At 34.8% G+C, this 12,957-nt stretch overlaps 1 protein-coding gene across 1 annotated transcript; it reads left to right on the forward strand.

Moving 5' to 3' along the window:
- LOC104786384 (heat shock 70 kDa protein 8-like) lies at positions 205–2,795 on the forward strand. The gene is made up of 2 exons (XM_010511795.2): positions 205–446; positions 902–2,795. The coding sequence occupies exon 2, from the start codon at positions 905–907 to the stop codon at positions 2,594–2,596; it is 1,692 nt and encodes a 563-aa protein (XP_010510097.1). The 5' UTR covers positions 205–446; positions 902–904; the 3' UTR covers positions 2,597–2,795.

The following is a 12,957-nucleotide window of genomic DNA, read 5'->3' on the forward strand; positions in this document are numbered from 1 at the left end:
AAATATCATAATTTCTGATCCGGAGTTTGGGCTAATAATCTGATACAGACCCATCTGCTTTCTCTTAAATCGACCCACATTGTTTATTTGAAACTGGCCCATCTTTGAACAAAATAATAAAACAAAACTAGATTAATACTGTATGTTGTGTCCTTTTTTTTTTTTTGGTTTTTTTATTTTTTTTTGGGTCGGCAAAATAATCAACTCCCTCCTCTTTTTTCTAAAAAAGCACCGAGGTTTCTCTAGCAAACTCTAGAAGACGAGAGCAAATCACAAATTACATCTCCTCTCTCTCTCTCGCACCTTCTAAACTCTCTCTATTTCTTCTCTTCTCTTTCCTCTCTTTTCACTCTCCGTCTTTTTCTTTGACTCACGAATCCTATTTCTTCTAAACCCGCAACAGCTACAAACAAAACCCTTTTGTGAAAGTTCTCTCCTTTACTCAGGTTTGTTGTTCCCGACTCCTCTTTTGCATAACCCTTTGTTTGTTCTTCCATAATTTCATTAGGTTTTACGCTGTGTTTGTGATTGTATATAATTTTGTTTGATTCAAGTTTATTTCTTAATTTCGGAATACTAGGAGAGCTAATCCCACGAACACTTGCCAATTATTTTTAGTTTGTGTTGGAATTAATACTTCGTTTTTTTTTTGAATGTCGATTCTTAAGTGATGAAATGAAAAAAAAAAAAAAAAACCGCTAATCAAAAGGACAAATCTTTGATTGTGTTTGATGCATCTTGAATCTTTTTTTTTTTCTTTTTCGAAAAATATGAATCTTGAATCTTTTAAGCCGGTCTTGCCAGTTTCTTGATTTCAAATATCGTATTGTCTATGTTCAGAGTTCAGACCCTTGAATCTTGAATTTTGAATCTGTATTTTTTTCTATATATTTTGTTGCAGGAAATGGCAGAACAAGAATACACAGTAGCATCAGACAGTGAAAACACTGGAGAGGAGAAATCATCATCATCTCCTTCATTACCCGAAATCGCCGTTGGAATCGATATTGGTACTTCACAATGCAGTATAGCTGTTTGGAACGGCTCTCAAGTTCACATCTTGAGGAACACAAGAAACCAGAAACTCATCAAATCATTCGTCACTTTCAAAGACGAAGTCCCTGCCGGTGGTGTCAGCAACCAGCTCGCACACGAGCAGGAAATGCTAACCGGAGCAGCTATCTTCAACATGAAGCGGCTCATCGGTCGTGTAGACACTGATCCTGTGGTTCACGCCAGCAAGAACCTTCCTTTCTTGGTTCAAACTCTTGACATTGGTGTCAGACCTTTTATTGCAGCTTTGGTTAACAATGCTTGGAGATCCACAACTCCAGAGGAAGTTTTAGCTATTTATCTTGTGGAGTTACGTCTGATGGCTGAAGCTCAGCTGAAACGGCCTGTGAGAAATGTGGTCCTCACGGTTCCTGTTTCGTTCTCTAGGTTTCAGCTCACAAGGATTGAACGAGCTTGCGCTATGGCTGGACTTCATGTTCTTCGTCTGATGCCTGAACCAACTGCAGTCGCGTTGCTATATGCGCAACAGCAGCAGATGACTACGCATGATAACATGGGAAGTGGAAGCGAGAGGCTTGCGGTTATATTTAATATGGGTGCTGGTTACTGTGATGTTGCAGTTACTGCAACTGCTGGTGGTGTTTCACAGGTTAAAGCCTTGGCAGGTAACCCCTTTGGAGGAGAAGATATTTTGCAGAACACAATGCGTCATATCGCGCCACCAGGAGGAGAAGCTTCAGGGTTGCTCCGTGTAGCGACACAGGACGCTATTCACAGGCTAACGGATCAAGATGATGTCCAGATTGAAGTGGATTTGGGAAATGGTAACAAGATTTCCAAGGTTCTTGATAGAGTGGAGTTTGAGGAAGTGAACAAGAATGTATTTGAGGAGTGTCAGAGACTTGTTGTGCAGTGTCTGCGAGATGCTAGAGTCGAGGTTAGTGATATTGACGATGTGATAATGGTTGGAGGCTGTTCTTACATCCCCAAAGTGAGAAATATTATCAAGAACGTATGCAAGAAAGATGAGGTTTACAAAGGCGTGAATCCTTTAGAAGCTGCGGTTAGAGGAGCTGCATTGGAAGGTGCGGTGACTTCAGGTATACATGATCCGTTTGGGAGCTTAGACCTCTTGACCATACAAGCGACAGCTCTTGCAGTTGGAGTAAGAGCTAACGGAAACAAGTTCATACCCGTGATTCCGCGTAACACGATGGTTCCAGCTCGGAAAGACCTCTTCTTCACTACGGTTCAGGACAACCAGAAGGAAGCTTTGATCATTATATACGAAGGAGAAGGAAAGACTGCTGAACAGAATCATCTTCTTGGATATTTCAAGATCGTTGGGATTCCACCAGCACCTAAAGGTGTTCCAGAGATCAATGTTTGCATGGACATCGATGCTTCAAATGCTTTGAGAGTTTTTGCAGCTGTGTTGATGCCGGGATCATCGAGTCCAGTGGTTCCTGTCATTGAAGTGAGGATGCCGACGGTTGATGATGGACATGGTTGGTGTGCTCAGGCATTGAATGTGAAATATGGATCTAGTCTTGATTTGATTACTCTTCAGAGGAAGATGTAAGATTTGAATAAAAATCGTTTTGGTGATAGATTTTAGAAAATGATGTAAGATATGAGGATGTTTCGTATGATGATCGTATAGAGAAGAGTGCATAGTTTGTGTGTTTTATGTTTGTTGTTGAAGTGGTAAACAATGTTTATGCGTGCAAGTAATAATGCTTTGCAGATTGTGTAATAAAGTCAGTGTTTTGGACACTTCCTTTTGAGCTTTTGATATGCAAATGTCTGAAAAGATTAAAATGCAATTGAGCAATTCTAGAGACTTGTGAGGTAGTATAAGAAAAATATAGAGAATTTTGCATCTACAACCACTTTTATACAAAGTAATAATATTTACATCCACTTTCTACTATTTCTATAAAAGTAATAATATTTACATCTACTTTCTACTATTCCTATACTTTTACTATATGAAGAGATAATTTATCCCAACTAACTCTCTTCTAATTAAATAAGAATTAAAAAAAAATCAATTCATCATTTTTATTATAGAAAGAGAAAACAATACATCTTCTTTTTACTCAACCATGATTCCTTCAATTTATCAACCAACAAAAAAATTCAACTCACTATCTCCCAATTATTCAACCAAACAATACATCTTCTTCTTTCTTGTTTTGGTTTTGCTTATCCATTGAAAGAGAAAAACTCGTTTCTGTTTTTCTCTCTCTTTCTCTCTCCCATTCCTTTTATAAAATTTTCAAAAACTATTCCAACAATGGTGGAAATCCAGAGAAGGTGAAATCTTTAGATTTCTTTCCTTATCACTTTAGATTATATGAAATTCGATCTGGGGTTTCTTGGGTTTTTTTGTGATTTTACTGATTAATTGTGGTCTTGTGAGCTTTTTAATATTGAATTAGTTTTAGTTCGATCTGGGAAAAGGTTTGAGTTTTGTTGTGTGAGTGTTATCAATTACTTAGATTGTATCCACAAATAGTTATTCATTTGGATAAGTTTGACAAATATTGTACCCACAAATAGTTATCTATGTGGACAAATATTGTATCCACAAATTGCACTATAACCCCGATCGGTAATATGTTTCCATATGGACATGTTGTCATGGACACGTGAATTGATGGGTATTACTTATATTCTGAATTGATGGTGCCTACTTCGATAATATGTTTCTATATGGACACGTTGTCATGGACACCTGAATTGATTGGTATCCACATAACCAAAGATATATGGATTTGATGTTGTCACTGTACCATAATGTACAATAGTTCATCTAAAATATATTAATATAGATCTTAAAATGTATAAAAAATTAAATCATAACTTATTCTATAAAAATAAATATATAAATCTATATAATAATAGCAATCCGAATAAATGCGACCAACAGTTGTGTTTTTTCAATCGTACCTTTTGGATATTTTTTGAAAAGTCGTGATGCATCATTAGAACGGTTATTTATGAAAAGTTACAACGGTTCACTGTAAAGTTGTGTTGATTGGAACATTCGTATATTTCGAAATCTATATATTTGTCTGATTGAACTGTTTTCATTTTTTTGCCATGACACAAAATCAACTAAAATTTAAATCTCAACGATTTATACATTTTTCTAAATTATTTTCTAGCATTCGTTCTTTTAAAAGTCAAGAAATTCCTCTAATTCTTGATTTAACAAAAGGTTTTTGGAATGATGAATCTAATTTACATCTTTTAGTTCATTTTAAATATAAAAGTTTATTGAAAATACCTAGAGTGTTTTTACAAGATTTAGATGGATTACATAGTGAGTTTTTGGATTTGACATTTCAATATATTTAAACCCAATCCGAATAAATGCCACCAAAAGTTGTCTTTTTTCAATCGTACCTTTTGAATAATTTTTTTAAAAATAATGTAAAAAATTTAAATTGTATGTTTTACAAAAAGTTGTGATTGTTCATTGTAACGATTTTTTTGTAGAATTGCAACTTTTCATTGTAGAGTTGTGTTTATTCGAATATTCGTATCTTTTGAAATTGTAACTGTTCATTGTAGAGTTGTGTTTATTCGAATATTTGTATCTTTTGAAATTGCAACTGTTTATTGTAGAGTTGTATTTTTTTGCCATGGCACAAAATAATATAAAACTTTAATATCAACAGTTTTTACAGCTTTCTAAATTATTCTCTAGCATTCATTATTTTAAAAGTAAAGAAACTCTTCCAATTCTTGATTTAACAAAATATTTTTGGAATGATGAATCTAATTTACAACTTTTAGTTAATTTTAAATATAAAAATCTAATGTCTATATATAATAGCAATCCGAATAAATGCCACCAAAAGTTATGTTTTTCAACCACCTTTTGAATATATATTTTTTTAAAATCTGTAGAAAAATTAAATTGTGTGTTTTACAAAAAGTTGCGATTATTCATTGTAACAGTTTTTTGTAAAGTTGTAACTGTTCATTGTAGAGTTGTGTTTATTCGAATATTCGTCTCTTTTAAAATTTAGATATATTTTTCTTTTTGAACTGTTTTCATTTTTTTGTCATGACACAAAATAATATAAAATTTCATTATCGACACTTTTTACAACTTTCTTAATTGTTCTCTGACATTCATTCTTTTAAAAGTAAAAATATTCCTCCAATTCTTGATTTAACAAAAGATTTTTGGAATGACGAATCTAATTTACAACTTTTAGTTAATTTTAAATATAAAAATTTCATGAAAATACTTCTAGTTTTTTTTTTCAAGAGTTAGATAGATTAAATAGTGAGTTTTTGAATTTGACTTCTCAATATGGTAATAAAGATGTCTTCTATTTAAAAGCAGTTTATATGAGTTATTGTAACATCCGCGAACCAAAATGTGCATTTCGGGGATGGGTGTTGATCGACACCACTGGTGGTGTCGGTCGACACCTATGTTTTCTGGTTCGACCAGTTCAATTTAATTATCGACTTTTGGTCGGTTTGGTTTGAGGAAAACCATTAAACCGTGATATTTAAGTGGGAGAATGACCTAGGTCGTGTTTTGTTGTTGTCTAGCCGCTGAAAACAAAGAGAAAGAGAAGAAAATATTGTTCTTGAGTTTTTGGGAGTTTTTGTGAGATTTTAAGGCTTTGTGGGTGAGATCTTGCTGTGGGAGTGAGGATTCAAGGCTAGGAACGTGTGGGAAGCTTGCTGGGAGTGTGGATTCATCCATTGTTGGTCAGAAAATTCCTGCAAAGAGATGAGTGCATGACCATGGCTTATCTAAGCCAAGATCTCTAGTTTTTCTATGATTTGGTGCTTATGTGGTTTTTTCTTTGAGTTCTCTCTGGTATTTTGTGGCTGCTATGGCTGGGTTTTGGCTTCTGGGAATGCATGGAGCGGATTGGAGAAGATTGGAGACGAGATTCGGAGTTTTTGATCGAAGTAAATCGATGCTCGGCATCGGTATCGGTCGACACCAGTTGGGGTGTCGGTCGACACCAACGCGAGGATGGCTCGAGACTTTGGCGAGTGTCGATCGACACCATGTGGAGGTGTCGGTCGACACAAACTAGGGTTTTCGGGAGTGTTGGACATGGTGTCGGTTGACACAAACTAGGGTTTCCGGGAGTGTATAGCCCAGTAGATGGGAGGATTGCCTCACTGAGTGTTTGTAAAATACTCATGCATCTCAATTTGTATTTGTGGTGCAGGTAAAGGCAAAGTGTGATTGTGGAATCAAGGCAATGAAGAGGAGGATGTTCTAGGGACTCGATTGGTTGTTGTCTGGCATTGCTATGTTGCTAGAGTTGGGTCATTAGAAACATTACTAGGTTGCTGGTTCCATGTTTCCTGATGATTGGTTATTCGGATATTAGTTATGTTATGAATATTGGTTATTTATATTTAATGGATATTGGTATTGTTATTCAGCTGTTGATTGTGATTGTGGTTAGGCGGCTAATGGGTATGGGAACACTAGTTGTAGTTTATTTATTATTATTATATTTATATTTATTATTTTTTTTTAAAAAGGTTGGGTCCTTTTAGTTATTAGGTGAAATCAAGTGTAGACACAACATTTGATATTTTTCGTACCACCTTTTCATAATTTTTTTTTAATTCAAACCATTGTATCTGTTTATTGTAAAGTTGTGTCCTTTCACTATATTTTATTTATATCTTTTCATCACAACTTTTCGGTCTAATAGGTGTGTATATTTAAATAATCATGTCTTTTAGTCCATTTTATGTTGAATCTAAATAATTAAATATCTAATATTCAACGTTATTTTATGAACTAACTAAAATTTTAGAAATGATTATAGCAATAGAGAAATTTAATACAACTTAATATAGAATTTACAGTTGCGTCTATTTTTAGCGTAACTTTTTGTTAAAAAAATATTTTAATATTTAAAAATAAAAATAACAATCTGAATAAATACGAACAACAGTTGCGACTTTGCTTAGTATTTTTTTGTAAGAAAATTGTTTTATCATTTTTTTGAAAACTCAAACAGTTGTATCTGTTCATTTCAGAGTTGTGTCTTTTCACTATATTTAATTAACATTTTTTTATCACAACTTTTCGTTCTAATAGGTGTGTCTATTTAAATAGTCATGTCTTTTGAACTTTCTATATATTTGTTTTTTTCATCAATAACTAACAAATCAATCGTTGAAACAAATTTTCCGTTATTATGTTTAATCTAAATAATTTGAATATTAATATCTAATATTCAATGTTATTCTATAATCTAACTAAACTTTTAGAAATAATTATAGCAAAATAGAAATTTAATAAAACTTAATATACAATTTATAGTTGCATTGCATCTATTTATCATAACTTTTTGTTAAACATTATTTTAATATTTAAAATTTATACTTCTTCCGTTTCAAAATATAGGATGTTTAAGGTAAAAGCACACATATTAAGTGTTTGGGCAAAAGTAACCGACTTTTTTAGAGACTACGGAAACAAGAAATAGATGTCGAATAGTCATTTTTATTGATCAAAGTATCGAGCTCAAATACAAGAGTTTAAGGCACAACGAGTCAATTTAGGAACCCTAGCAATACTTTGGAATTGAGTCGTGTGGCTGTGTTTTAGGTCTCTTGTTCTGCTCTCTATTTCGTCCCATATCATGTCGATATCGTTCCCTATTTATAGGATTTGGGTTTGAGTAACCGCCTCTTCATGAGATAAGGTCGTTCTGAATATTCTCTCGACGAGATTGAGTCAAATTTATTCTTGATAATGTCGTAGCAAATCAGAGTCGGTCAAAAAGTCCAATTACAGCCTGTATTGACTCGTCGTTCGTTGTTACAGCCCGTATTGGCTCGTTAATTATTGTGTCGGCCCGTATCGGCTTGATGCTTGCCATTACAATCCGTATTGGCTTGATGTTCGCCGTTACGGCCCATATTGGCTTGATGCTTGTCGTTACGGTCCATATTGGCTTGATGCTTACCGTTACGGCCGGTATTGACTCAATGTTTACCGTTACGCTCGGTATTAACTCAATGTTCTAGAAAATGCATAATTCTCTATTCTTTATTGAATATATCATAAATATAATATAAATTATCTATTATAATTTATATGATTAAAATTATGCCCAACAGTTTGCCCCTCACTCTCTATTTTCTTAGTATGAATTTAGAGAGTAGTATAGACAAATGGTATCATTTTAATAAACCGTAAATATAAAAGCTAAATATTTGTATAAGTCACGACATACCTTTAGATGTAGCCATTTTCTCGCACTTGATTAATTCACTGCCTTCCATAAATGAGGCTGTGATCCACATCGTGATCTTGTAGTTTTGTAGCTTTGGGACGATGTTTATCCCATGGCAAGACCTGTGACAATGTTTGTCATCACCGGTTTATCAAATTGACTGCACATTGGCTTTATATTGACAATTTTGTCATAGCCAATTTAATGAATTGGCTTCCGCATTTGCTCTATATTGACAATTTTTGTCATGGCCAATTAGATGAATTTGTTCCACATCGACTCAACAATGACACTTTTGTCATATCCAAATTAGTGAATTGTCTTCACATCGGCTCCAAAACGGTATAGTTGTCATAAACAGGTTACTTGAACTGGCAAATGGGATACACATTGGTTCCACATTGGGTCCAATTCGTCGATTTAGCCTTAGCCAATTATCACATTGGCTTCACATCGGCTTTTAAAATGATAAAGCTAGCGTAACCAAAATTACTTGAATTGGCTACAACTTGACTTCACTTTAGCCCTAATTCTTTGAATCGGATACACGGTTGACTCAGTGTTGGTTTAAGTCGACATTTGGCCATATCCACTTTATTGAATTGGCCGCACTTTATCCCTGGATTGGCTCTAAAACGCCAATGTGGTCTTAGCCAATTTCTTGAATTGGCTACACATTGACTCTACATTGATTCTAAAACGACAAAGCAGCCATAACCAATTTCTTGAATTGGTTTTACATTGACTCCGCATTGGTTCTAAAATGATAAAGTCACCATAACCAATTTCTTGAATTGGCTTTACATTGTTTCCGCATTGGTTGGGAAACGATAGTGCAGCCATAACCAATTTCAGGGGATTAATTGTAATGGCTATACATTGACAATTTTGTCACAGCCAAATCATTAATGCCATGCTCATGACATGTTCCGGGTTCGTGACCCAATTAAAGTGTTTCATAGCTCATTTATTGTTAGCAAGTGTTTTGCTGTCAAGTTTGCTAAGTTTGGTCCCGACTATCAGGTGGATACCAAATTTGTTAAATTGCCTTAGCGACGTCTCGCTAGTAGGCAAGTGCAGCGAGTGTTTCGCCTTTAGGTGATTTCCCAATTTTCGTAGCGAGCCTATCGTTCACGTATTCGTGTATCAATGGCTTCACTACTATATGAACAACTTCAGGACCATGTCTTGCGTTGTAAGTCATGTTTATCTTGTATCTTGACAAGCTTCACATCGAATGACATGATTTTATTGTCTTGCAACAAGATTTATAGCCCATGTTCATGAAATGAGTTTTAAGTTTTAGTAGAGAACGTCTTGAAGATTTGTGCATCAAGTGTCTCACCATAAGATTCTTGTTAACGAGTGTTTCGTTGTCAAGTTTTTGCATCCAGTGATTCGTCACATAAATTTTGCTAGCGTCTGCTTCCTCAATTGGTTAGCAGCGACTATCATATTGAAAAATGCTCCTCAATGGGTAAGCATCCATAAACTTTTCAAGTCTGTCGATTCGTTAGCATTGGTTCTCCAAGGGTAAGCATTTTTCTACTGGTTTTGTCAGCAGCACATGGCTACCAAGTTGACGAAGTATACTCTCATAATGGGTAATGAGTTGCTAAAAACTTAGTTATTTTATATCAAAAATCTATCAATGTTGTAAAAGAAGTAAAACTTGAACTAAAAACGAACATGAATAATAACTTATAAAACCTTTCAATAACCTGATATCACCATGCCATAAAAACTTGAGACGTCGTTGACGTCTTTGTCATTTTGACGATTTGCGCTCCTCACTTTCAGTTTTGTTTAAAGTTTGATAAGTTTCCTCACCATTACTTATGACGTTATTGTATTCGCTTCGATGTCTTTGGTAAGGTTTATCATCTCGTGTCGATCTTTCGTTTCTCATTACGCGAGAGTCAAAATGTGACGAATGTCGATGTCGATACGGTGTATTTTCTTCCCATTTTATTTGTGCCCATGCATGTGAGAGTACATCCTCCATCGTTCTACATTGATATTTGGTTAGCTCTTTGTACAAGTCGCCATCTGGGAGTAAATCTCTCTTGAATGCTGATATGGCAGTAGACATGCTGCAACTTGGTATTGACAGCTTCTCCTTGTTGAATCATCCCACATAGGCACATATTGATTCATCTCTCTTCTGTCGCACCTCATAAAGGTCATCTGCTGTCTTTTCGAGATTCATGCTGCTTGCAAATTGTTCAACAAAAAGATCTGTTAATGATGCAAATGAATTTATTGAGCCGTTTGGCAAGTTGATAAACCACTGAAGCGCCCGTAAGGCATGAGCCAAATCCTTTGCACATGGTAGCTTCTTGATATTCTCTTTGAATGGCCGTCGTGAATATTCGTTGTTTGTATTGTGCTATGTGGTTATCTGGGTTGGATGATCCATGATACATCTTCATTGTTGGTAGCACGAATTTTCTCGGCATCTCAGTGAGTGCGATCTCATCAGAGAACGGTGTGTTAGCATACGAATGTAAGTTGCTCTTCCAGATTGGCTGAGCTACACCTGGTAGTCGTTCGATCATCCCTTCCATCTCTCCAAACCGTTTGTTGAACATTGCTTCCAAGTGGGCGAATTGTCAATGCTCGATTCCTGTCATGCGCGGTGTGTTGACAACTCCTTGTTGATCCAAATTTTCTTCTTGGATAAGGCTTTCACGTGCCTGCCTTGTGTCAGGGTTTCCTCCGCCGTTCTCTTCCTGATGAGGAGTTTCTAACCGTTCGTCTCCTGTTGTGGGTGTTCAATTATTGGTTCTAGGCGTTGAGTTAAGGTCTTGCATCCGATTCACTTGCACGCCGTGATATCTAGAGCTTGCTTCGGTAAAAACTCTCCCTGCTGTCACGAGCGAAGAGTTCTCCTCCAGTAGCCTAGCGTTGTTTGCCTCGATCTGTTATAGCTTCTGCACTGCCTCGTTCAGCTTAGTAGTCAGGACTTCAAGCTGAGCGGTGACATTTGCATCAATTGTTAGTCGTATCTCCTCCGTTTTATGTCATCTCACGTAGTTTACTCTAGCCCTTCCTTCTAGCGCCAATTGTTTGGGCAAAAGTAATCAATTACTTTAGAGACTACGGAAACAAGAAATAGATGTTGAATAGTCTTTTTTATTGATCAAACTATCGAGCTCAAATACAAGAGTTTAAGACACAACGAGTCAATTTTGGAACCCTAGCAATGCTTTGGAATTGAGTCGTATGGCTGTGTTTTAGGTCTCTTGTTCTGCTCTTCATTTCGTCCCATATCATGTCGACATCGCTCCCTATTTATAGGATTTGGGTTTGAGTAACCGCCTCATCATGAGATAAAGTCGTTCTGAATATTCTCTCCACGAGATTGAGTCAAATATTTTCTTGATAATGTCGTAGCAAATCAGAGTCGGTCAAAAAGTCCAATTACAGCCCGTATTGACTCGTCGTTCGTTGTTACAGCCCGTACTGGCTCGTTAATTATTGTGTTGGCCCGTATCGGCTCGATGTTTGCCACTACGGTCCGTATTGGCTCGATGTTCGCCGTTACGGCCCATATTGGCTTGATGCTTGTCGTTACGGCTCATATTGGCTTGATGCTTACCATTACGGCCGGTACTGACTTAATGTTTACCGTTACGGTCGGTATTAACTCAATGTTCTATAGAATGCATAATTCTCTATTCTTTATAGAATATATCATAAAGATAATACAATTTATCTATTATAATTTATATGATTAAAATTATGCCCAACATTAAGATAATTTATTTTTCTTTTAAAAAGTATCATATATATTTAACTTTTAAAAAATTCAACTAATCATACAGAAGACTGTAAAATAAATGATTACAGATTAAATATATATTAAAATTTTCATGAAAAATGACAAAACATCTTATATTTTGAAACAAAAAAGAGAAGCCAAAACATCTTATATATTGAAACGGAGGGAGTATTATTTTGTTTTTAATTATATTTATTTAATAGAAAATTATATTTACTCATTACAACCATTAGTTCAATATTCTCAGTTAGGATTACTTTGTCATAATAATTTTTTTAATTGTAGCTTTACCATAATTCTTTAAAAAAACCTTATGTTTAACGTTTATGTATTTATAATACTTTAAAAAATATTTATAATACTTTAAACAATATTTTTTTGCAAAGTTGCGTCTATTCTACATAATATTTTTTGTTATAAAATTTTCATTTTGATGGTTGTGGTTTTTTGTAACAGTTTATGTTTAATGTTTATGTATTCAAACTATTTTATTACATTCTAATGATTTTATAATGTATAATTTTAAATTTTATTTAATTTTTTTTTGTAAAATACTTCCCCCGCGACATCGCAGGGATCTGAGTCCTAGTAATAATAATAATTAAGCGGTTTTGTGATCAGAATTATTGGTTCACTAGTATAACCCAATGAAGATTGAAATTTTGAACAATGACAAAAGGAATAACTCAATAAAGCTTGGTTTTTAAATCTTCTTTTCTTTCTAATCATACCTCATCATTAATTCATTTTGCATCATCATCTTGTCACCTCACATAACGTTTCTGCAAAGAATCTTTGTTAAGTGGTTTGTGATCAGTATGGGCAAACGAATAGCATTGTCAAGTTATAGAGGTATCTAACGTGTTTGACCAAAAATCAGAAGGGTACGTACAAATTTTGAACAAT

This window comes from Camelina sativa, chromosome 5 (assembly GCF_000633955.1).
Source record: "Camelina sativa cultivar DH55 chromosome 5, Cs, whole genome shotgun sequence".
NCBI classification, from domain to species: domain Eukaryota; kingdom Viridiplantae; phylum Streptophyta; class Magnoliopsida; order Brassicales; family Brassicaceae; genus Camelina; species Camelina sativa.

Excerpts from the sequence above, each read along its gene's own strand:
- LOC104786384 (XM_010511795.2), top strand. The coding sequence starts at position 905 with ATGGCAGAACAAGAATACACAGTAGCATCAGACAGTGAAAACACTGGA.